The sequence below is a fragment of the Dendropsophus ebraccatus genome, chromosome 10 (genome assembly GCF_027789765.1).
Source record: "Dendropsophus ebraccatus isolate aDenEbr1 chromosome 10, aDenEbr1.pat, whole genome shotgun sequence".
Lineage (NCBI taxonomy): Eukaryota > Metazoa > Chordata > Amphibia > Anura > Hylidae > Dendropsophus > Dendropsophus ebraccatus.
The window spans coordinates 33,527,511-33,554,166 of record NC_091463.1 but is presented as its reverse complement, the minus strand read 5'-3'; the positions used below and the strand labels follow the sequence as shown (position 1 = coordinate 33,554,166).

General features: G+C 45.2%; 3 protein-coding genes across 4 annotated transcripts in view; 1 reads left to right on the top strand and 2 right to left on the bottom strand.

The window, feature by feature from the left end:
• The window catches only part of LOC138802741 (H(+)/Cl(-) exchange transporter 5), a 31,548-nt gene extending 15,231 nt beyond the window's left edge, over nucleotides 1-16,317 (bottom strand). Inside the window, exons 1-4 of one of the 2 annotated variants that reach the window (XM_069986364.1) lie at nucleotides 16,220-16,317; nucleotides 15,988-16,055; nucleotides 10,486-10,642; nucleotides 595-740 (exon numbers count right to left, since the gene is read on the bottom strand). In XM_069986364.1, the coding sequence (XP_069842465.1) occupies nucleotides 595-740; nucleotides 10,486-10,630 (291 nt within the window). In that variant the 5' untranslated portion in view covers nucleotides 10,631-10,642; nucleotides 15,988-16,055; nucleotides 16,220-16,317. Of the gene's footprint in view, nucleotides 1-594; nucleotides 741-3,176; nucleotides 3,295-10,485; nucleotides 10,643-15,987; nucleotides 16,056-16,219 lie in introns of those variants that run through there. The other variant, XM_069986365.1, reaches the window with a different exon arrangement.
• The window catches only part of RPS4X (ribosomal protein S4 X-linked), a 490,857-nt gene that overhangs the window by 11,893 nt on the left and 452,308 nt on the right, over nucleotides 1-26,656 (top strand). The window lies entirely within an intron of this gene.
• Nucleotides 20,912-26,023, bottom strand: LOC138802561 (zinc finger protein 585A-like). Its single transcript, XM_069986000.1, has 2 exons — nucleotides 25,966-26,023; nucleotides 20,912-22,812 (listed from the first exon to the last, which is right to left on the bottom strand). The coding sequence occupies exon 2, from the start codon at nucleotides 22,754-22,756 to the stop codon at nucleotides 21,683-21,685; it is 1,074 nt and encodes a 357-aa protein (XP_069842101.1). The 5' UTR covers nucleotides 22,757-22,812; nucleotides 25,966-26,023; the 3' UTR covers nucleotides 20,912-21,682.

Here is a 26,656-nt window from a genome sequence, read left to right as displayed (position 1 = left end):
AAATAGTGAAGGCGTGCAAGCCATCCTATAGAGAAACAGTGTAACACTGAAGCAGGCGATTCCGCCAATTTTACTCTGTGTGAACTGGCCCTAAAAAGAAGAGATGTTAATCCGGCAGTACATCTCAGACAGCGGCTGTTCTGTGACATGGCCATGTCCCAGAACGGCCGCTGTTATGCCATGTTTGAACATGGCCTAAAGCTGAATGAAGCAACAGGCTACAAAAGGTTGCTGTGAGACCCTTCCAATAAAAGGGGATTATGCAAAGCAGACAACCCCTTCACTCTGATGGGCACTCTTTTTGGATAAGGTGTATACAGCTATAAAGATTCCAAAACATTTATAAGAAGTCATCTGAGATATAGGTCAAAGTGTTATCAGAGCTGCAAAAAGGAATCTAGGCACAAGACAATGAGATAGAACTACCAGTGCCTTGTGACATATCCACTGGCCCAGCGCACATACACACACACCTACAGGCATCTGCTAATATAGCAGACTAAATTTGGTGGTTTCGCTTTTACATTTATTATTTTACATTTATACAACAATGTATAATTTTTACACATTTATTTAGGTGTGTTTGTATTTTACCTCTCTGTGCCGGTCCCGGTCTCTGGATTTCTCCCGCACCCAGTCAATAGTGTTGAAGTCTTCATACGTCCCCACTCCGGGCACCTCCAAAAAGTCCATCACATTGCTTGGGCCATGTAAGCCATTCCCATTGTATGCAGTAAAACCTGGAAGCACAGTAAATGGTGTCACAGTAAATTACTATAGTGTCAAAGGGCTTATGGGTTTATATAAGACTGAAGTGGTCTAAGGGTGCCTTCACACCTACCGGATCCACAGCGGATCTCACTTCTGCGGAATCGAAGCGAGAACTGCTGCGGATCCGGCATTAATTCACCCCTATGATAGCACATATTCGCAGCCCCGCCGTCGCATTCCCCATCCCCGGCGGCGGCACATCCCCCCCATCCCGGCCACATTCCCCCATCAGCCCATCTCCGGCCCGCCGCGAGCATACATTACCTGCTCGGCGGCACGGCTGCAGTGAGGCTCCTGGCTCCGGTCCCGCTCAGCTGATCTGAGCGGGACCGGAGCCGGCAGCCTCACTGCAGCCACGGAATGCGGCCGGGATGGGGGGGATGTGCCGGGGATGCGACGGCAGGGCTGCGGGCACCAGGGAGTTAAAGCACATATTCACAGCGGGATGTCAATTCCGCTGCGAATATGTGCTATCATAGGGGTGAATTGATACCGGATCCGCAGCGGTTCTCGCTTCGAATCCGCAGAAGTGATATCCGCTGTGGATCCGGAAGGTGTGAAGGCACCCTAAAGAAGAACTACAGAAGACAGGGAGGTAATGAGGGATGGGGAACAGCGAATCTAATGACATGTCACAAGTCATTTCAAATGACAGTGACGCTTTAAAGAAAGAAAGGGGACAATGTTACTGCAGTGGCTATCCCACCAGCATACTACAATGACAATAGGAGACACTCCTGGCTGCAGGGTGGGCGGTCATGACACTGAAGTGTCCCAACACATGTTTAGTGGACTCCAGTGATCAATGCCATGCAGTACCATCCATCACAAACAGGCTATTATAGCTTTCCTTAAAGCGCAATGGTCAAGTAAATGTCATTTTTCAGACATTAATAAGTATCAATATAGTATAAGCAATTTTAAGAAACTCTGTAATAGGTTTTGTTTAAGCAAAGGAGTTTCCTTCTCCTTCAAGAAGATGTTTTTCCTACCTCCCCCCCTACACACACTTCAGAAGAAGCAGGATTTCTGTGTTCATTATGCTCTATGGAGGGGGGAGGGGCCGAGGGGAATGAGTGAGCATGGAGAGGAGAAAAGTCAGCCCTGCACAGCACAACATCCTGCAATCTTCTCTCACCAAGCTCCCAGATAAGCACTGACCTTTCTGACCTTTGAATCAACCATTGTATGTGCCCAGTCTCTAAACTGTACAGCTGCTTCTCTGCTCTCCCTGCTTACTCATCCTCCTGGCCCCTCCCCTCCAGAGGTTATAATTGACTCAGCAAACCCATCTTCACTTTGCTCCTCTGTAATGAAGACAGCTTTGTCTGATAATGTACAGAAGGGGGGGGAGGGGGGCTGGGAAACAGCCTATTGAGTACAGAAAGAGGCTTTTTTGCCAAATAAAATCTATTACAGAGTTTCCTAAAAATTGCATGTACTATTGATTTCTAAAAAAAACTAACATTTTATGACATTTACACTTTAAACAATGGTTTTGCTGGCTGCAGGCTATTTCCCTTTTTTTTTTTTTTTTTTTTTTTTTTTTTTTTTTTTTTTTTTTTTTGCAGGATACTGATGTATACCATTAAAATGAAAAAGCATTGGCCTGGACACATTAGTACGTACATGGTGTTAATGCTGAGTGCAGGATGCAAACCTGATGTGAACAGGCCCTTATGTATAACCTTCAGTTTTTATACTGATTAAGCTCCCAGATCCAGGTGACAGCCACAAGCCTTCTGCAGCTCTTTTGGCTGAGTGGGCAACTGCTCAGCTGGACGAGCCAGGTATGTGACGTACCCACATTTAAGTCGAAAATTACATCCAGAGTCTGTCAGCGGGACCCGGTAGTGGCGCTACAGAGGCACGTGGATGTGTACGTTTACTTTATTAATTCCTGTACCCCCTTCTGATTTTTCATTTCATGGTACTTCTCCTTTAAGGCTTCCTAATAACCACCTGACCTTCTCACCAGGAGCACATGAATGCTATATAACATAAAAGCTTCAAGAAACTTGGCATGGAGCAGGTCATGTGATCCCTCTCGGCACAGATTACAATGCAGCACACTCTCCATTAGAGCCTGAACCCTGAGCTCCAGCAATGCCCGTTAATAGAGCATCTAGGACAATTCCTTGCATCGGCAGTGTTAAACGATCTATTACAAGAATCAGGAGGGATCCGTATACTAGACAGTAGCAGTAGTGTAGATTTTATATTCTGATGATCGGAGTATGCTGCAAACTTGGTGGAGGCAATAAAAGTGACGGTAAGAGGCCGTCCACTGTAATGTCTGGCTTTGCCTCGTACACCAGGTTACTGTCAGACATTGCTGCGGCTTTACTTCTACCCGTCACTTCATCTTATTTTATAGATATGATATTTAAGAAGTCTCTGCTCACCTGGGTTCGGTGTATCCATAATCCAGACTGCTGCACTTCCTGTCTGACTAAAGGTTAATTCTCTCTCCTCCTCTTTTACTAATAATTTATTTCTGCTGGTCTCTCCTAGAAATGTCTCACGACTGGAGACGTTTCTCTTCTCAGTACTGCAGCTTCTATATTCTCTTCCCTATCACTGCATTTCTACATTGTGACTCTAGGCAATAATCTACCTACAGGCTAACCGTGCTGACCTTCAGAACAATTGAGTATTATTCAACTTGGTTACATTCAATAACTTTCTTCTCATTCTGCACATTTCCTGCAATATCTGACACTGTGCAGGTCCAGAAACACAAAAAGCACAAAAGATATAATCAGATCCAGCCATTGTGTAGAAGTATATACTGTATTATACATACACACACTGACTATATGCTGCTCAGAACTGGCACATATATCCAGATCATAAAGACCCTCTGGCAGATGTGGAGATCATCAGAGTAAGAAAAAGGCTACAGGATACTCATCACCATTATGTAAGTACATAGAAATATAGAAGATTTTCGGCAGAAAAAGCCCCCCCCCCCCCCCGGGTCCATCTAGTCTGCTCTTATATTATAACTCTTTTTTTTAAATCTAAGAATAGATACCGTAATTTCCGGCGTATAAGGCAACTGGGAGTATAAGACGACCCCTGACTTTTAAGCAGATTGTCAGGGGTATGCCTTATATGCCGGAAAATGTTAACCCCTGGGTTAACTGCAGCTAAAAAAAAAAAAAAAAAAAAAAAAAAAAAAAAAAAAATCACCTTTAACTCACCTGGGGCCCGTTCCCAGCATGGGCACGCCTCCCGTACAGTTCCCGGCACAGGCAGTGTGACATACACTACCTGCGCCGGTGACGGAGATCGCTGACCCTCTCCCGGGCGGCAGAGTGTCTCATTGGAGAGGCTCGGAGACGCTCAGCTGACGGGAGAGCTTCGGGAACTTCCGGCGCCTCTCTCATTGTCCCGAAGCTCTCCCAGCAGCCAAGCGTCTCCGAGCCTCTCCGATGAGACACTCTGCTGCCCAGGAGAGGGTTGGCGATCTCAGTCTCCGGTAGTGTAAGTCACACTGCCTGTGCCAGGAACAGTACGGGAGGCGCGCCGATGCTGGGAACGGGCCCCAGGTGAATTAAATGTTTATTTTTTTATAGTGGCGGCCATTTGTGAGCACCCCCCCACCGTATGGGGCAACCGTACCTAGCGTATAAGACGACCCCCGACTTCTATGAAGATTTATTAGGGTTAAAAAGTTGTCTTATATGCCGGAAAATATGGTAAATATATATTTATCACAGGCAGGTTTATATTCAGCTATTGTAGATTTACCGACCACATCTGTTCCAAGCATCTACTACTCTTTTAGTAAAGTACTGTGTTTCCACGAAAATAAGACAGTGTCTTATTTTAATTTTTGCTCCCAAAGATGAACTGTGTCTTTTTTTCAGGGGATGTCTTATTTTTTCATTAAGAATTCACAAAAAAATAAAATAAAGAACTTTTATTATATACTGTACAGTAGTTGTCATCACAAACCAGCATAACCGGACATAACCCTGGTGGCGGGGTCTTACATTTGGGGGGTGCCTGTACCTGTAGCGGCAGAGTAGCTTATTCTGACTGACGTACTAATTTACATATTGGCTTCTGCTCTAATGTTTCAAAAACACTGAGGGAAAAACAGACCGGCCTTGGAATCAGCAGCTCTGCCGCTACAGTTACATATCAGCAGTGTCGCATGTACAAATCTGCTGATTTCCCTTTAAATCTTCTTTCCTTCAGACTATTCAGGTTTAGATCCTTAAAGGGGTGGTGTCGTGAAGAACATTAGGTATATACTGCTGCATTATGTTAATTGAAACATATTTCAAATGTACAAGCATTTCTTAAAATGTATCATTTGAGAGATATAGACTCACTAATACACCATGTGCACTCATGCCTGCCGCGAAAACACATCTGTAAAACAGGCAAGCGATGAGGTCAGCACTCAGGAGAAATGACAGGACGGCCCCTTTGTGACGCTGCAGGCTCCTCCACTCCAAATTACGCCCAGAGAAGGCATGACTGCTTCGCTTCGGAGGAAGGCCCGATGCCTACATAAGGCTGATTTACATACGGTGCGGAGGGGGGGGGGGGGGGGTCAAAAGGCAAATAAGGTAAAATCAGATGTGTGCCACATGCATGTGTGCAAAGGAGATCAAATATGTTTTTAGTAAAGAAGCTTACATCACTGTGCCAGTTTTCTTCTCTATGCATCTGATTGTTCCCTGGTTTACGGAACTGTGAAGACACTTTCCCACAATCCCCCTTGCTTGCATGTGAAGTGAAAAACAACTGTGAGTACTGATGGGACAGATCAGGAGAGGAGACTGCAGCTGATCTCAATGACCCAACCTAGTGGAATCCTGGCATGCAGTTAACAAGGGCAACAGGTTTCGGAGTGGAGAAGCCTGCAGGGGCCATCCTGACGTTTCTCGCCATCGCTGGGCCATTTAACAGAACATTGGGCACTTGAGCCTTGTTACATTTACGTTAAAAAAAAAAAAAAAACCTGAGCTTCAACACCACACACAAACTGAGAAGAGTGGCACTGATTCTCAGTGTTATTATCTACATGTTTTCTAATCTTGGATAAGCCCTTTAAAAGGTGTTATCAGGGGTTCTCTCTTGCAGGAAGACCAGCACTCTTTCCTCAGTTTGGGTGTGGGTTTGTAACTCAGTTGCATTAAAGTGAATGGAGCTGAATTCTAATACCACACACAACCTAAAGGCAGGGGTGGTGATGTTTTTGCAAGAAAGAAGCTGTTTTTTTGCTAATCCTGGATAAACCCTTTAAGGTGACCATACACATAAAGCAGGTGTTCAACTAACTTAAAGGGGATATCTGGCACATTTGGACTTTCCATGCCTGTGGCAAATCTGCAAACTGAAAAGGTTTGTACTGGTTAAGCCGTACAGAAAACCAGCAGGTCTCACCCAGCGTCTGCTGGTTTAGTTCAGCCGTTGTTATTATATACAGAAAAACAATAAGATGGCCTTTGTCATTTGTCTTGTTGGTCTGAGAATCATGGGTGCCTGTGCCAAACACCAGTGAGCGGGCGGAACATTAAAGTGAGCATAATGTAGGAGCAGGAAGTGTCAGCATCCTGCTCCTACATTCACTCCCATAGGCTGCCGGCACTTCATACCAGCAGCCTATGGGACGCTGGGACGTGACCTCTCCGGCAGGCGTGATGATGTGACGTCATCACGCCTGCCGGATGTCCCATCCCCGCGGCTCGCAAGATGGAGCCAGAAGAGGAGGAGGAGAGCTGCTGCCTGCAGCCACAGTGCAGATAAGGTGAGTAGGAGGTTTGTTTTTTATTAGTTCATGGAGGGCACTATTAGTATATGGGGGGGCACCTCTGGGGGCATTATTAGTATATGGGGGGGGCACCTCTGGGGGCATTATTAGTTCATGGGGGGGCATCTCTGGGGGCATTATTAGTTCATGGGGGAACCTCTGGGGGCATTATTAGTTCATGGGGGGGCACCTCTGGGGGCATTATTAGTTCATGGGGGGGGCACCTCTGGGGGCATTATTAGTTCATGGGGGGCACCTCTGGGGGCATTATTAGTTCATGGGGGGCACCTCTGGGGGCATTATTAGTTCATGGGGGAACCTCTGGGGGCATTATTAGTATATGGGGGCACTATTAGCTCATGGGGGCACCTCTGGGGGCATTATTAGCTCATGGGACACCTCTGGTAGAATTATTAGCTCATGGGGGCATTATTAGTATATGGGGGCACCTCTGGGGGCATTATTAGTTCATGGGGGCACCTCTGGGGGCATTATTAGTTCATGGGGGCACATCTGGGGGGATTATTAGTTCATGGAGGCACATCTGGGGGCATTATTAGTTCATGGGGGCACCTCTGGGGGCATTATTAGTTCATGGGGGCACCTCTGGGGTAGGGCTGGGCGATATTGGCCTAAATCAATATCGCGGTTTATCGCACATGTAGTTGCGGTAACGATAATTGGACGATAAATATGACACGCCCCTTTGCAAGCCACACCCACTTAAGGTTAAAAAAAATGGAACTCACTGAGCAGCAACTCAAGGCAGTGAATTTAGTCTATTATCATTATTATTATTAGTCCTTATTAGGGGGTCTCAGCAGAGTTATACAGCTACATACACACAGGAGGGGGACAGATCTCTCTATATATATATACACACACACACACACACACACAGGAGGGGGGCAGGTCTCTGTATACACACAGGAGGGGACAGGTCCCTATATATATTATATACACACAGGAGGAAGAGGGACAGGTCGCTATATATACACACAGGAGAAAGGGGGACAGGTTGCTATATATACACTATGTACACACAGGATGGGACAGGTTCCCCTTCCTCCTGTGTGTACATAGTTTATATATAATAAATATAATATATAGGGACCTGTCCTCCTTCCTCGTGTGTGTGTATAGGGACCCGTCCCCCTTCCCCCTGTGTATATGGACCTGTCCTCCTTCCTCCTGTGTGTATATGGATCTGTCCCCCTTCCTCCTGTGTGTGTATATATAGCAGCCTGTCCCCCTTCCCCCTGTGTGTGTATAGGGACCTGTCCCCCTTCCCCCTGTGTGTGTATAGGGACCTGTCCCCCTTCCTCCTGTGTGTATAGGGACCTGTCCCCCTTCCCCCTGTGTGTGTATAGGGACCTGTCCCCCTTCCTCCTGTGTGTATAGGGACCTGTCCCCCTTCCCCCTGTGTGTATAGGGACCTGTCCCCCTTCCCCCTGTGTGTGTATAGGGACCTGTCCCCCTTCCTCCTGTGTGTATAGGGACCTGTCCCCCTTCCTCCTGTGTGTATAGGGACCTGTCCCCCTTCCTCCTGTGTGTATAGGGACCTGTCCCCTTCCTCCTGTGTGACAGCTCTGCTATTCCAGGTACAGACAGCCTGTGTGCACATGGGGAAACCACTTTCTCCTTTAACCTCTGCCTGATCAGTGATAAGATCTGGAGCAGCAGAGAGGAGTAAGCGGCTCCTCCGTGCAGTAGCTGCCACTAGTCAGACACCATCTCTTTCTCTGGCCAGTACACAACGGGAGGAGGTACAATGCTGCGGCTGCAGTGTGTTATCTCCTGGAGACCGGTGCCGGCTAGTTACGGGGGAGGGCTGTGTGGACGGCAGAAGCAGACAGTAGTAGGTTACCTCCTGAAGGCTGCTGCTGTTACACGGAGGGGGATATCTGTGGCAGCGTGACAGTGACTGGGGCCTGGGAACCGCTCTGGCTCCAGGTCACTGCTCTGCGCGGCAATTGCCCTGTTTGAATGGACGGCCCGGCAGTGACTGGAGGGGGAGGGGCAGAGCGGTCACCCCAGCAGAAGCTGTCCGGTCTGTGCTGCGCGCGCTGCCCGGGTAGGGGAGTGCAGGACACCCCGAGGCTGCGGGGCTCAGTGTCTGCCTCTTGGGGGTCCTGAGAGAGATCAGCCAGATCCCTGGACTGTAGTGTCGGAGCTCAGTGATCCCCCTCCTGTCTGGGGCCTGGGATACGACTCCTCTCTTCCGCTGCAGCCACGTCCTGCCTGGCTCTGGCATCCCTGCGTCTCTGCACATAAAGCACCCAAAACTGTGAAATACCGCAGATACCGTCCTGGCAAAGTTGAGGTCGGTTAACCGACGCCAGAGACGGTATCGGTATTTTCACGGTATACCGCCCAGCCCTACTCTGGGGGCATTATTAGTTCATGGGGGCACCTCTGGGGGCATTATTAGTTCATGGGGGCACCTCTGGGGGCATTATTAGCTCATGGGGGCACCTCTGGGGGCATTATTTGCTCATGGGGGCACCTCTGGGGGCATTATTAGCTCATGGGGGCACAGCAGGGGGCATTATTTGCTCATGGGGGCACAGCAGGGGATCCTATATACAGGGGGCATCCCACATTCCTACTCGTTTTACTGCACATAACACCAAACAGCGCAGTTACTTTGGGAGCCTACAGGAGGAAGAAAGGAAAGGAAGTTGCTAGAAATGTGCAGAGCCTAAATTGTTTGTCTCGCAGGTTCTGAAGAGATGAAACGTATCTGGAAGAAATCATCATCATCATGGAGGACTGGACGGGATGGAGAGGAAAAGGGAAAGTGACTCCTCAGATCAAAGAAGACGTCACCTGTGAGTCACTGTATGACGGTTTTCTAATTTTGTAGAACATTATTTAGTAGGGGTGCCCTGAGGAAATGTTTTTTTCCAAGGGGTGCCCGGAGGTGGAAAAGGTTGGGAAGCACTGGTATAGGCGACCACAGTATTCTAAGGGTCCATTTACACAGAAAGATCTGACAGATTATCTGCCAAATACTTGAAGCCAAAGCCAGGAATAGACTATAAACAGATCAGGTCATAAAGGAAAACCTGAGATTTCTCCTCTTTTTAAATCCATTCCTGGCTTTGGCTTCAAATCTGTCAGATAATCTTTCTGTGTAATCGCACCCTTGCTCTGTATGTGTCTGTCACAAGTCAATGTATACAGCAGACCATACACATTACACAGCTGTCTGCAAAAATCTGGTTTGGATCATCTGACATGGAGTACGGGGGCAACCCGTTTCCAGATGGGAGACTTCTAATCCTCAGATTCTTAGTCACCTAATGTGTAACATGAATATCCACTGTGGATTTCACCCGCTGCTACACTGAAACCAGGTAAAACTTGCCTTTTGCGAGAATTTGCAGCCTTGTCTAAAACCAATAGGGAATTTTAAAGACTTTTTTTTTGCTGATGGCCAAGAGGATCGGCACTGCAGTAACCAGACATAGCCACTACACAATGTATGGCGCTGTCTGCTTTAGTCTCTTTAGTGTATAGGCTTACATCATGGTAAAGAACTGATTGGCAGAGGTGCCAGGTGTCCATCGGATATTGATGGCCTACTTTGTAGTTAGGCCATCAATAATAAAAGTCCTGGAAAATCAGGGCAGGTATTTTCTGCTTTTATGATAGCTGATGTGTGCTACGACTGCTTGACTGGATCTGTAACAATAGTCTCTGTGTACACAAACATTACAGCTGGGACTACACAGTGACCTTTCGCTGCACATGAAAGGACAAAAGCAGCAGGAAACCAGGAGTTTAGGGTATACTGAAGGGATGACCAATGAACCTATAATTCTCTATGTAATATAATGTACAGTAATCTAAGGTAGACTTGGTATAGTGATATGCATTGAGGTGTGGGTTTATATGACCTGCATACAGGATAAGGAGCTATCAGTATCACACCTTACCTTCTGCCATTTCTCGGTCAATAGGTGGGACGTCATCAGCCATGGTAAAGTCCAAGGTGGCGTCTGTAATCTCCACCATATCTTCATCGCTCGTACTGCTCTGAAAACTGTTAAGGCTGGAGCGGCGGAATCCCTTGTTGTCCATCTCAGGGGCGACCTACAAGTATAGACACCAGTCATAAGCAGAAAACAACAAAACCCGACACTTCAGAGAAAAGAAAATACCTGCAACTTATACCACGGCGTAGGCATAGTCGTCTGAGGAGCAAAGTCCTGGGGTTTTCAGACAATGTATAGGTGCTGCCCGGCCTTATTTCCAGCTATACAGGAGAACATACACTCCCCAGTCAGTGCGCTCTGCTCCTATTACAGAGGAAGCAGCCCCATCCTCAGGCACAGTAAATGAAAACCATACTTAATGCTCAGAAACCACACAGTCCTGACCAAGATCAGAGGAAGGAAAGGCAGCTTCCTGCTCAGTCTTAAAACGCTGAGGTTGCTTCATCAGAAACAAGAGAAGAGCCGCACAGATTCCCCTGAAGACAACATTTACAGCTTTGTGTGACTCAGGCTTCCCCCCCTGTAAAGTCATCGCAGTGTCTCGGGCCGTCCTACTCCCCAGTCATGACCATCCTGTACTCCTGCCGCCACAGAGATCACTGAAAATGGGGAGGGCGGGCTTATTAACCCCTTCCTGCCACAGCAATCTTTGGTGACTTTGCTTCTGGGTTTTTTTCCCCTCCTTGCCACAACCTTTGTTATTGCCTGTAGGAAATATAGCTCTATATATTCTGTGTAACGTTCACACATGTATATTTGGCTGGAATGGTCTGTACATTCATTTAACCTATCCCCACCACAGCGACTACAGATAATTCTGCTTGCCTTCTATGATCCATAACTTTTACTTTACTTAAAGGGGGTGTCCATCTCGCATCTCAACCTCCCATCCGATTTTGTACATGTGATCTTGAGAACAGAGTAAATTATATATCCTGAGGACGTGCCATAAAGGTCAAATCTGGGACCTGCATCTATCTCTGGAATAAGCCCCCCAACCCACTTGTGGCAGACAGACAGAGTTGGTTTAGAAAGCTGAAAATTGTCAAATGGGCGGTTTACACACTTTTTGCGACTGAGGTTAATAGGAGTTGTAGTACTGCAGGCTACACTGTATCCATAGCTCTCGAGTTATACAATGAGCATAGCTTGTGGTGCCATCCGGTTAGGGAGGGATTGATAGCCCCCCTTGTCTGTAGGCTGCATCTGGAATTAAAGGGGTAGTGCGGCACTAAGAAATTATTCACAAAAGTTATACAACTTTGTAATGTATGTTATGTATGTGAATCGCCCCCTTCCTTGTGTTCCCCCACCCACGCTAGACCCGGAAGTGTAGTGTACCATACATACCTGACGTGAGTCGTCCCCGATCTTCTGTCAACGACGTAATCTTCGGGAGGCCGGCCGAATAGTTGCAGCCGTCCCTGATGCCGCGCGATTGGCTGAGCATAACTGTGCTCAGCCAATCGCGGCTAAGCAGCTGATGACGCGGCACAAATGAGTTATGTAAATTAAGCAATGTGTCAGCATCAGCTGTTATCAGCTTCCCGACCACCTCCAGCAGCCACAAACACACTAGAGGAGGCAAAGGAGCATTTGTTTCAAAGATAAATGTGGGTCACAGGGGTGGGATCCACATCTAGGGGACACGTATGGCATATACTGTGGACCCCGGATGGGCATATCCCTTTAAAGAAAGTGTCAATTAACGAATGTAACAGTCTCAGAGAACACGGACCACAATGACAACCATTCCTACTAGGAATGCCAGCCATATCAAGGGGGTGGGGGGTATCCATTATCCAAGATTAGAGAAAACATAAGCTATATTCCTCCAGAAACAGAACCACTGTTGGCTTCGGGTTCTGTTTGGTATTGCAGCTCAGTTCCATAGAAGTGAATGGAGCAGAATTGTAATAAAAGTTACAACCTTTACATCCAGGATAACCTCTTAGGGCAATGTTCAGACGTGGTAAAACAATGGCCATGTCACAGAACATCCGCTGTCTGAGATGTTCAACCCAGCCGATACTGCAGTACCAGCCGTGTTAACATCACTTCTTAATTGGAATACGGGCACATTCGGGTGTGTCCACACTCCAATTAGCCACAGCAGATAATGTAAAGCACGGCCGGAACCATACTTTACATTGTCTGCACAGTCTATTTCGTGCGGCTACTGTTCACTGAATAGAAATGCGAGTTTTCTGTTCAGCCGCACATAATCCCAGCCGGAGTGTATACAGTGTGTATACACTCCGGCCGGGATTCCATAGGGGTTAAGATCGGCCGTAATGACTTGCAACAACACCGATGTTTAATTAAAAAATACATTGTGTGAACGTGGCCTAAAAGGTACATTCACACACATACAGTATTCCAGTCTATGTTTTTCATGGTGTGTGCTTTGTCTTTTCTAAAGAAAGTACAAAGCATCAAACATGCTGTGAACACTGTATATGTGACTGTAGCCTTAGAAGTAGGACAGTCACTACAAGGCAGACTACGGTACCTATTGCTACAATATTACACTCACTGTAGGATCAATACATCTTAAGGACCATGGGCAAGAACTACCCTTAATACCATCACCGCACTGATCTTACCAGCAGGCATCGGGTACTAATATACAACAATGGTGTAAATAATGTTATTTATAACTAGAAAAATACCAGTACAGCTTACTATACATGTATGAAAAGAGTGCACAAGACAGGTGTCAAGGGTCACATGGATGGCTCCTCCATTTTCATGATTCAGGCTGGGATCACAACATGAAGATGACCACTATGATAGACTCTCTGCTTTCAACAGTCATAGGCTATGTTCCCACACAGTATTTTTGCTCAGTATTTTGCAACCAAAACTAGGAGTGCATTAAAACACAGAAAGGCTATGTTCACCCACTGTTGAGATTTACTGGATGGCCGTCATTAATGACAAATAATTATTGTTATTTCAAAACAAAGGCCATTGTTTTAAAATAACGGTAATTATTTGCCGTTAAATGGCAGCCATCCACTCAATTTCAGCAGAGTGTGAACATAGCCTTTCTGTGCTTTTAATCCACTCCTGGTTTTGGTTGCAAAATACTGAGCAAAAATACTGTGTGGGAACATAGCCATATAATAAAGACAATGGCCCAGATTTATCATCGGTCTAGATGTCTGATTTTTGTCTCATATTGAGAAACAAAAGCTGGGCTGTGATAGTTCCTCTGCTTCCCCCCATTCATAGAATACTGGCACTAGCGAGGACAGCCATGAGGATAGTCCCTCTGCTTTCTATAGCACACAGACACCATTCACAGAGAGAGTATGCTGGAAGTGCCAATGTAAGGACGGCCGTTAGGATAGTCCCTCTGCTTTCTTGAGTATGGAACACAGGCACCATTCAGAGGCAGCGCAGATAGTCACAGTATCCCGATGACCCCTATGACAGTCCTGCTGCTTCCTCCATTCAAAGAACGCACAGAATCAGTGCTGATGGTCACAATGTGTGGATGACCACTAGGACAGTCCCTCTGCTTTTTCCACTCACAGTATACAGACACTACAAGAGGTACACATACTTCTGACAGTATCTAAACCCTTCACCACACATACTTTAAAAGGGGTACTCCAGTGAAAATCATTTTCTTTCAAATCAACTGGTGTCAGACAGTTATATAGATTTGTAATTAACTTCTATTAAAAAAAAATTAAGTCTTCCCATATTTATCAGCTGCTGTATGTGCTGCATGAAGTGGTGTTTTATTTTCAGTCTGACACAATGCTCTCTGCTGCCACCTCTGCCCATTACAGGAACTGTCCAAAGCAGGAGAAGTTTTCTAAGGGAATTTGCTCCTGCTCTGGACAGTTCCTGTCTTGGCCAGAGATGTCAGCAGAGAGCACTGTGTCAGACTGGAAAGAAAACATTTCCTGCAGGACATACAGCAGGTAATAAGTATGGGAAGACTTAAAAGAAAACTACAGGAATTAGCATTTTTCGCTTATTTAACTCACATTACAAAGTTATATAACTTTGTAATTTGTATTAATAAGCTATCTGCTCCTTCCCCCCCCCCTCCGGAAGTGAAGTAAAGCATACAAACCTATTAACCGTCGACTACATCCTCTTCTCCCGGGCGCCATCCTGTGTCAATGTCTTCAGAGCTGGGGGCCGCGCCTGATCTTCTTCCTCCCCAGAGTCTACTAGTAAAATGAATGGAAGAGAAAAAGGCTCCCAATGCACTTGCCCACCAGCAGCTTTTTCATTGTCTGAAACGCATCACATGGCTCCCAACTTGCTCAGCCCTGATTGGCTGAGCTCGGTAGATGCCATGTGATGCACTCCAGCCAATGAAAAGGCTGCTGGTTCCCATGCTCACCTTTTCTCTCCCATTCACTTCACTGGAACCTGGAAGTGAAGGAGTTGCGGGGACACCGACTGGCGATCGTCACTAGAGGGATGGTGAGTATGAAGTGTGTGTGTCTGTTTTTTTTTTTGTTTTTTTTTTTAAATTCCATCGGAGTTGTCCCTTAAAATGTTTAAATAGAAGTAAATTTCAAATCTATATAACTTTCAGAAACCAGTTGATTTGAAAGTAAAAGATTTTCACCAATGTACCCCTTTTAAACAGAAGACATCCCATCGATCAGCTGATCTCTAAGGGTCTGGCTTCTTTAAAGGGGTAACCCAGTGCTACAAAAACATGGCCACTTTCCTCCAGAGACAGCACCGCTCTTGTCTCCAGTTTGGGTGGGGTTTGCCACTTAGTTCCATTGAAGTGAATGGAGCTTAATTGCAAACTGCACCTAAACTGATGATGAGAGGGGAAAAAGTAGCCATGTTTATGTAGCACTGCATAACCCCTTTAAATGGGTTATCCAGCGCTACAAAAACATGGCCACTTCCCCCCTACTGTTGTCTCCAGGTTAGGTGCGGTTTGCAATTAAGCTCCATTTACTTCAATGGAACTGAGTTTCAAAACCTCACCCAAACTGGAGACAACAGTGGGGGAAAGTGGCCATGTTTTTGTAGCGCTGCATAACCCCTTTAAGCCTAGGGTAGTGTTTCCAAACCTCCAGCTCCTTCAGTTGTTGCAAAACTTCATGTCCCAGGGTGGCATTACAGACACTCTGGCAGTTGTAGCTTTGCAACAGCTAAAGAGCCAAAAACTGGGGGAACACTAAGCTAGAAGAATGGCCGACACATGTGTGGGGCCAGCCTAACACGGCGGTCACAGAGGACACCACGCTGGGGATGATACTTTATTCTCTAATAAAACATACAGCACTGGCGGTCTATGTGATCTACCCCTTTAAGTCTTGGGGTACATGACATACGCCATGGTCACATGATCATGGTCAAACAACATTAAAGCGGCGAGGTGCCCCCGGTTGTAAAGGTGCTAGGATGGGGTGAAGACATGGAGAAGGCAGAGGGGTCCCTGCTGCTTACCTGCAGACCCTGTCCACACTGCGCTGCCTGCTCCTCAGTGACCTGTCATACCTGGAGGACACCACAGCCTACAGAGGGGGAAGACAAGGAGCACAAGGGGTTAACAAGCAGCGACCCGACAACTGTCCATGTATCCATAGTACAGGCAGCACAGTCACCTACTGGTGACGCACCTGCTCGCCGGATACAGAAGTCTACATTACAGTATATTAGCTATACATCCAGCGCTTACCTCCCTCACTAAGAGACGGAACTACGACATGTGACCTGCCCGCACCAACCAGAGGGCTACCCCCTCTGTCAGGCTGCACGGCTCCGCCCCACATTACGTCATCCCACCCCTCGACAGTTCACGGAGGGGCGTGCTTATCACTAGAGCGCGAGCTGTCCCCGTGCGGGCGCCGCCTCAGTCACATACAGTATCGTCATGTTTTTTAGGCTTCGCTAAAATGGCGCCCTGCTTAATAGGGAAAGGGTGACTCAGTGTTTGAGAGACTGTCAGCTGGTTATGTGTAATCTTTTAAAGGGGACGCTTCCTGTGTGTCTGGAAAAAAGCTGACGTCACTGCTTGTGGGCGGGTCCGAGTGCCAGAGCTCCTCTCATGAGTGCTGGTATATGGAATGAGCTGCAGTTTCCCTCTGGGGCTGTCATGGAGATGAGAGCAGACGCAGTTGCAAAACCTTAATGAGGCATGATGGGAATTGTAGTTTTTCAACATCTGGAGGCTGTCAGCTGATACCTCACACCCCCTAGATGCCACAGTCAGTGGCATTTAAAAAGCTTATGCCAGTTCCCTATAGCCTCCATGGCATGATGGTGGGGTGCTGGGCAGGTCTACCTGAGGAAGATCAAGAGGATGTCCAAGATGGTGAATGGCTAGGAAGCTCATCCCCATCAAAAACTGTAGAAAATGTTTTAAAAATTGAGGAAAAGTAAATTAAATGTAAAAAAAAAAAACAAGTCCATCCGCATAGTGTCAGAAATGTTGAATATTGAGATCACATTTTGCAGTTTGCTCAGTATGAATATGACACAACGCCTTTCTAAACCAATCCCAATTCTTTCTCAAGTGTCATGATGAGACTTGAGATATAGACCGGATCGGTTTAGAAAAGCGTTGTCACTATTTAACGCTTTTATATATTGTTTTATAATATATCATTTATTGTCTCTCATTTAGACCTGCAACCGTGGATACTTCTAGGTGGAGTGGAGATGTTTTCTATTTGCAATCTATCCCGCGTGGACAGACCTGGGGATCGGCTGCAGTCCTGCTGCATGCGATTTCGAGTGTTGTGCCTCACTTCGCACAACACAACCAGGTGAGAGTTTTTTAGCTATTGCTCTGACCTGCAGTATTGTCTGTGCTATGGAGCACTCTTTTATTTTCTCTTCATAGCAAGTTCAAAGTCATGTTAGGCCCTGTTCACACCATGGCACCCCTCATCCCACCAGTCGGGGCTTCTCTTTGCACCCAGGTTGTCAGGAGGAGGGGGAGCATGACTGGAAGCCGCCACATCTCCTTCCTACACCTCGTGCCTTGTTTAAAGCAATTTCTGTTCTATGCAAGGTCGCATACAGCAGAGAAGAACAGTATCAGAACCCTGTTCTCTTCCTCTGTCAGGTCCTCGGGCAGGTGCGTGAGCTCCTGCAGTCCTGATGGGTTGTGTTTATAGGGGTTTTCTAGGGAAAACAGATTAATGGCCTTTCCATAGGATCACTGATAGATATGCTGTGGACATGACTGAAATGTAAAGGCTGATGTCATCTAAGATATGAATTTATTTTTATTATAGTACATCAATAAACTACACTTATCAATAAGTCCCATACGCAGAACAAGAGCGAAGGGGAGCAGTCACACCGTGATTATCCCTTCCAAGGTAAGAATATGTTGGCACCCAGTCAAAATCTCATGCTTATGTTTCTGTGCACGGACTGGCACAGACCCCATTGGGGTCATTCCACACAAATATACAAGTTTTCACTTGGACTCAAATATGCAGCAAACTGCGCTTTGGAGTCCAAGTATGTTGATCTGCAGTTGCAGAACAAGGGGCAGCCTGATTTGAATCCTATGGTCTCTTGGATATGGAGGAACTACAAGACCCAGCAAGATCAGAAACAGCTTCTTTGTTCTATCCGGAAAGAAAAGAAATATAAAGACTGCCTGGATTCATTGATATACTTTTATTTGATTTTAGGACATGGATACTTTACACTCCGTTGTTATCTCAGGGAAACCTTTTATTGACGCATGAAATGTGGATTATCTAAAAGAGTAAGGGGTCCTAGATAGTGGATGGTCAACATTTTAAGACAGGGTAGATTCATACATACCGTATCTCCGTATCCAGATTTCACGCTGCAAGTTTCCCAGTGAAATCTATTGCGATACTGATTTCTATTAAAGTCTATGGCACTCCAATCCTGCAGTGGATTTAAATGCAAGAATATCTTGCAATAGACTTGTTAAAGTTAACGACTTAGCTATTGACTCCATGCTTACCTTCCCGAGTTCCACATGCTTCTCTAGGTCCCTACTCAGTGACGGCCTGCAGCGGGACAGCACAGTGATTGGCTGAGTGGGCTGTCAGTGTGCGGGGACCCAGAGGAAACATGCAGGAGCCCTCTACAGGTAAGCATGGAGTCAATAGCTAAAGTCGTTAACTTTTACTATGTCTATGGCACGATTTTCTTGCATTTAAATCCACTGTGGGAATGGAGTGCCATAGACTTTAAAGGAGAAGCCAACGAAAATTTTTTATTAATGTATTGTATTGTCCCCCAAAAGTTATACAAATCTCCAATATACACATATTACGGGAAATGCTTATAAAGTGCTTTTTTTCCCTGCAATTACTACTGCATCAAGGCTTCACTTCCTGGATAAAATGGTGATGTCATGACCCAACTCCCAGAGCTGTGCGGGCTGTGGCTGCTGGAGAGGATGATGGCAGGGGGACCCTGAGGGACACAGAGCACTGGAGGGACACTAAGCATCCAGGGGCGGATTAACTTTACCATAGGCCCTGGGCTGTTCAACAAGTCTGGTCCCAAGCAACCCACTGTAACTATGGCAGCACTAGCCTGGTGTTTGCAAATCATTGCAGAACTTTGGCCAGGAGACAGAACACAACTGAAAGTATGTCTTTTTTGGGTGGCAAGGGGCCCCCCAGGATCTCAGGGCCCTGGCCTACCACCCTAAAAGGACCTATTATAATCCGCTACTAAGCATCCCTCTGCCATCATCCTCTCCAGCAGCCACAGCCCGCACAGCTCTGGGAGTCAGGTCGTGACATCACCATTTTATCCAGGAAGTGAAGCCTTGATGCAGTAGTAAGTGCAGGGAAAAAAGCACTTTATAGGCATTATCCGTAGTGTATATTGGTGATTTGTATAACTTTTGGGGGGCAATACAATACCTTAATAAAAATTTTCGCCAGACTTCGCCTTTCATAGAAATGTGGTACGTGTGAATCCACCCGCAAAACAGCAGCCAATGTGTGACACAGGCGTGTCACAGAACAGCCGCTGTCTGAGAGGTTCACATCACTTTATTTTAATTGGAACATGGCACATTAGAGTGTTCCGGGAGCCGTGCTTTACAGGGTGGGGGCGTGGGGGACCCAAGTTCAATAATCCTAATTGTAGTAAATTTCAATATCCTAAATGTACCTCTTACTATAAATGATGAAAATGCCCACCGATAATAAAACTTTATGATTGCTTTGTACAGAAATATAAGTCTCTTAACAATAACGCCAAATGTATTGCATCTTTCTAATTACAAGATATTACACAAAACCTTCAGATAAATTAAGTTACAGATTTTAAGTATAAAGTGTCTGTATTTTAGTATTCAAGCTACAGGCTGCACTTTTGGACAACCCATCATCATTGTGAGTAAATCTTTATATTTCCCAGGAAATAACAATTCCGGAACCTCTTCTCCTATAGCTCTATCATGTGCCGTTCCTCTGTAATTCATAATAGAAGTCTATAAATCAATAAACAAGTGTGTGTTACCAGTTGGGGGCGTGTCTCTACACAGTGCAGCACTGTGATTGGATAATGTCAATTGGATCAGCTGTGATTGGATAATGTCAGACTGTGTAGGGACACGCCCCCAACTGGTCACACCCAGATGGTTATTGAGTTATACATTTCTAATCAGAATAAAACAGGAACGACACATCACAGGGCTATAAGAAAAGATGTTGCCGAATTTTTGGTTCATGGGCATTGTATGGATTTGTTATAACAGAGAGGTCAGGAGCAACAACAGGTCCTCTTTATTCCAGAGTGATAACATTTTAGTTAAAGAGGACCTGTCACCCCCCGTGTCGGGGAGACAGGCTCCCGACCCCCAGCTAGATCCCCTTATACTGACCTTATCTCGCCGAGTCCCACTCCCGGGACGGAGATATCCTGGTCAGAAGCCGGCGCACGCTGTGGAGATAGGTCTGGTGTCCATAGAGAATGAATGGAGCCATGGACGCGCTGCAGTGATGAGTCCGGCTCCATTCATTCTCTAGGGACGCCGGACCTATCTCCACAGCACGCACACTGGCTTCTAACCAAGATATCTCCGTCCCGGGACTAGTTCTGGGAGCGGGACTCGGCGAGATGAGGTCAGTATAAGGGGATCTAGTTGGAGGTCGGGAGCCTGTCACCCCGGCACAGGGGGTGACAGGTCTCTTTTAAATACGCCTCATATCCGACCTTTTTTTATCAAATCAAATGTCAAAACGTGTACAGTGTTATTGTTGTATACTTGTATAAAAATAATAAAAAAAAAATAGAGCCTGCGTGATCTCATTGTACTTATCTTCATCTGTGTGCTTCTTTTTTCACATTCCTTGAGCTCAGCTCCTTTATGGAGCTCAGTGGGTGACATATAGTTCCTTAAAGTGACAATGGCGCTGTTGCCATGAAGCCCCGCCCAATTAGCACAATCTGCAGTTGATAAAAGATCTCTTTTTACTTGAACAAGTACCATGACGTATGATATAAAATAAGTTATGGAAACTGCTAAATTTGCAAAAAGGGGGTGACAGTGTCACTTTAAGGTAAGGGGAGTGGGGAAAAAGAGTAAGGAGGCATTCACACATTTCATGTAGATGAGCTATGGAATCGCTGAGCTCCCCGCATCATGATTTATTATGATGCCAGGAGCGCAAAGTTTTAAACTGATTCAGAGTGCGTGGCCTCATAATGAATCATGACTCTGAGAGCTCTGCATTCTGTTCTGCTGCACATTGTCCGTTTATACAGAATGTACACGGTATGTGTGAATGCCCTCTAAAGTAGCCGGAACAACAAAGAGAAGAAAGATAACGGTATGCAGCTTCAGTGGCTAGGGTGAGTACACTGGGATCATATACAGGCTTCATTTTTAAAATCCAAGCATAATATAATCGTATATAAGTATACAATGCAAGTATTTAACTGCACTGTTGTCTCCCTGAATACCTTTTTAAGGGCCGTTTATACAGGAAGATTATCTGACAGATTATCTGCCAAAGATTTGAAGCCAAAACCAGGAACAGACTATAAACAGAGATCAGGTCATACGTGAAAACCTGAGATTTCTCCTCTTTTCAGATCCAGTCCTGGCTTTGGCTTCAAATCTTTGGCAGATAATCTGTCAGATAATCTTTCTGTGTAAAAGGGCCCTAACATTACTCTTTTTTCAGAAGGTGTCAGCAGTAAGTTTGGGCCCAGGATTGCTCTCTGTGTGCTGCGTCTGGTGGTTAATAAGATGACAGTGTTCAGAGAAAGTCTCCCCGCAGTCACTACACACATATAGAATTTCCCTGGTGTGAATTTTCTGATGTATAATAAGGTAGGATTTGCGCGTGTACCTCTTCCCGCACTCATTACATGCAAATGGCCGCTCTCCTGTGTGGATTCTTTTATGTAACACCAGCTGCAGCTTGCGGGTGAATCCTTTCCCACATTCAATACACACAAAAGGCTTATCCGCCAAATGAGTTTTTTGATGACTGGCAAACGTCAGCCGGTTACTCAGGCTTTTTCCACATTGGTTACAGATATAGATGGTGTTCTCCGTATGGAGTTTATGGTGGGCTACAAGGTTGGAGTTACTACTGAAGCTTTTCCCACACTGGGTACAGGTATAGGGCTTTTCTCCAGTGTGAATCCTCTGATGAATGACAAAGTGTGACCTATCACTGAAACATTTCCCACACTCTGCGCAGGAGTATGGCTTGTGTCCTGTATGGATCCGTTTGTGCAGTACAAGATGTGAGCTCTGGATAAAGTTCTTTCCACACTCTATACATGCATATGGCCTCTCCCCAGTATGGATCCTTTGGTGAGTAGCTAAAGTAGAACTCCGAGTAAAGCTTTTCCCACAATCTGTACATGCATAGGGTTTCTCTCCTGTGTGAGTTCTCTGATGTGTTGCAAGGGTTGAACTATGCGTGAAACTCTTTCCACAGTCCAAGCACACGTATTGTCTATGTCCTGGCCACGTTCTGCGCTTCATTCTCCGGCTTGGTTTATTGGCATTGCATTTGTACTTTACAGAGAGAACATCATCGACTCCGTATTTCTCCTTGTCTATAGTTGTGCTGCTGTTATGAGGCGTCCCTTGTCTTACTCCTGGTGGGGACATCTTTGTGTTACCCATCTCATCTTGGCTGGGGCTTTCTAATGCATCTAAAGCAGATTTTCCCCATTCGTGAGTCTGTAAACTTGCATCCAGCAAATTCTTCTTGTCAGATTCAGAATGTTCCTCCATACTTCAGGACGCCTTGAAATGTCCATGGAATATCGGGTTTTAAGAGTGGCTTTGACCTAACAGAGACATAGATGGTTGAAAAATTAGGTAACTTAGGCAGGTTAGGCAAAGTCCAGGACCCACCTGCCCCCTGCCCTGCGATAATTGGCTCGTGTAAAGACAGCGAACGATCAAGCGATGAGCAAGAAATCGTTCATTTTGATCTTTCAACAAGTTCTCAAATCATCGTTGGTCGTTTACTGAAAATTCGCAGATCGGTTCATGTAAACAGTCTTTCAGAGATTCACCCTATGTGGAGCTTAAGCGATTTTCTAACTTTTTTTTCTAATAATTTTTCTAATGATATATTGTTCCGTCTAAACACTGATCGTTATAAAAAACACATTACTTCCAAATTGTTAATCGTTCTATTGGGCGAATTATCACTCCATGTAAAAGGACCATAAGGCAACCACCATCTTCCACCTCAAGCAGCTGCCAAAACTGAGTAAAGCTTGCAGCCTCACAACAAGAACATTGTACCAACCATGTTAATAGCCATTCTAAGTGAAATTCACCAGCCCTCACCAGATTGCAGACTGTCAAACAGCTAAAGGATTAGCATCCCATGCTTCATTGACTCACATCTTCTCCCCTTATTTTGTTGAAATTGCTGGACTATGGGGGAGATTCATCAAACATGGTGTTAAGTGAAACTGGCTCAGTTGTCCCTAGCAACCAATCAGATTCCACCTTTTATTTTCCAAAGAGTCTGTGAGGAATAAAAAGTGGAATCTGATTGGTTGCTAGGGGCAACTGAGCCATTTTCACTTTACACCATGTTTGATAAATCTCCCCCTATGTCTTTTTGCAATTCTGTGACCCAAAGCCTAACAATTTTCCTACCTATTTTATCCCCAAACTGCTTCCCATGACCCTCGTGATCCACCAGCACCCTTCTCCTATTCTTCCCACAGGATTACTCTTATATTGCACCTATGCAGGTGCAGCCCAGATTTTTAGCCAGTGTAAACTTAAATGTAGTCTTCAAATGCAATAGATTCATCATACTGTATTAGACCCATTGACAAAAATGGTGTATTTGAAGACTGTCTAGTCTAAGTATAGATCAACTATTATTTGTCTTACTTAAAGGGTTTTTTTGGCCCAAAAGAAAACTGGTGAGCCATCCACAGAATAGCTCATCAGTCACTGGTGGGGTGCCAACCATTGAGCTGTTTGGCGCCCACTCTACACAATGAATTGGTGTGGTGGTGACCTGTAAATGCAGCCACACCGACATTTTTTATAAGGCCACTCCCAAGGTGACCCCCCCTTTTTTAGAGAGATCACACTTCTTTTGTCAAGTCCAGTATCATAGTATCTGAAATTTATAACAAATGTGGCTGAAAACATGGAATGCAGTTTTTTTTTGGTACGATATGCAATCTAATTTTGGAGCATTTGCAATAGGAATCTCAGCGTCAGAGACTATTAAGCTGGCGCCATCTTCCCAGCACCTTGAAAAATCGGAAAGAAACCTGTATAATCCTATCTGTATAAATAAATAGCACAAATACCCAATAATACAAAGCCTGTTGTGGCAGTAAGGAGTGGCAGAGGAGGACATGGGTGGATGAAACCAGGAGCTTCTATTTTGGGTAATGGTTATTAACATGTAACACCCATCTAATCTGTAACACAAGGTAGAACAAGGACATGAAGGGACTTTTATTTTCTTCTGTTATATTCTTGTTACTGTTATTTTGAGGACTTTTTATGGTTGCTTAATTTATATTTCACATGTGTGCCAAGCTATCCTCTGGTAGGAAAGATTTTCGCATTGCCGATACAGTGGTGCCTTCACCTATTAGCTAATACCAGTTGAAGTGATATTTCCATCTGAGCTTGTCATCCCTTATCCATAGACTAGGAAATGACGAGTGCCCAACACGGAATTGTTCTATGGCCCCATATGGACAGAAGATGACAAGCCCACATGGGAATATCTATGGGAATAGAAGGCCAATCTTTTGGATAAGTTATCAGTATTAGGTTGGGGGCATCTCCTCCCTCTCTACATATGCATTGCTGGGACACGTGCCTACTTATGCATAGATGAATATGCATAAGTAGGTGACATACAAGACAGCGGGCAGGACGGTGCACCGAGGGGCCGAGGAACGCTGCCAGTGCACCAAACTGACTAATTAGCATATTTGTTTTAGATCTAAATACTCTAAAACAGCACAACATAGGAAAAGAAGATCAACGCCAGAATGGTACAGGTCTGCAGGTTCCTATGTACAACCTGCTAATAGTTTCCCTTTAATATTAAAGGGTACTAGTCATTAAAAATAACATTGGACATGTCAGTACTGCTGAGACCCACTGTGATCAGGACACATAGCTGGGGAGAGACCACTCCCTGGTCACTCTCTTATTCTGACAATGAACCTATATCTCCTGATCACCGTGATCAATAACATGTCTGACATGTCCAAAGTTATTTTTGATGACAGGTATTCTTTAATTATCCCACTGATTAATATGGATACCATTTTATACAATACATAGCACTATACTTACCAAGTAATTGTGTCTGTGCGCCTCCCCATGGTATGTAGCAGCAGAGCACACACAGACAAGACTCCTTTACAGCTGCAAGCTATCATACCCATCTATCTCTGGGACAACCTGCTACTGCCATGACATGTCAAAAGTTTTTTTTTTTTTAAGTAACAGGACACCTAATATCACACTAAGAAGAGGTGAACAATACTGCACAACTAAATCACCATTGAAAGCTTAAAATGAGCCTAATAAACAGTGCATGCACATTTGGGCCACTACTCAATGGGCCCGGGCTAAGTTGTAAGTTTCATTCATTTTATTGTCATTCTGCCAATAGAGAACTGGCAAAGGTTTTATCCACCCATACTCCAATAATACACTGAGGTTATTTGAAATAACCTATGAAATTACTCTGTTTGAATCTACCATTAGATTGTGAGGGACTGATGTGAGTGTGGGCTGCAGGATATGTTGGCACATATAAGCCACAGCAAATACACACATATATAATCAGGCCACTATAAATCTATAGGATAAACACACGGTTACAGAATAGGTATTAGATGACACTTGCATATACTGTGTGCATCTAGCTGCTCAGCTTTGTGCTGAGAATAATAGAAGTCACATCTGCATCCCCATCAGTCTTTTCCTACCTGCTGCAGATGGGCCTTTATGTGTCAGCCAGCCTCTGACCGCAGCTCTCCGCTAACCACACAGAGAAAGAATGGAGCCCCGGGGTATGCAGGTAGTTGTAGTTACAATTCAATCCATGTGGTGTCATTGAGCAGGAATTAAACTACAACTTCCATCATGCTACAGGCTGGGAGGAGCCATCCTGTCAGACAGTTTAGGCCAGGTTAACCCTCAATAGTTCCCCGCTTGCGATGAGAATTCATAAATGACTGATGCTCAGAGTAAATGTGATTGCTTTACATAAATACAGAGATGAAAAGCAAACGATGTATACCATTCTTCTTCATCCTTATGTGCAAGAAATAATTTCACCTCGCTAAACAAAATTATATATTATATTAAATAAAAAAATAAAATAAAATTCTGTATTCCCCAAGCTGTGTCCGTCTAGTTGTTGCAAAACTACAACTCCCATCGTGTCCTGACATATTAAGGCTGCCTGTGCGTGATGGGAGTTGTAGTTCTGCAACAGCAAGAGACACAGCTTGGGAAACACTGTGTTACATAAAGGTTTATTATCTTATGGTGCTTTTACACGGAACGATAATTCGCCCGATCGCACGATTAACAATTTTGAATGAACAATGTTTTTTTTATAACGATCAGCGTTTAGACGGAACGATACATCGTCCAGAAAATTCGCTATGTGAT

Coding starts and splice junctions, on each gene's coding strand:
- LOC138802561 (XM_069986000.1), bottom strand. CDS start 22,756: ATGGAGGAACATTCTGAATCTGACAAGAAGAATTTGCTGGATGCAAGT.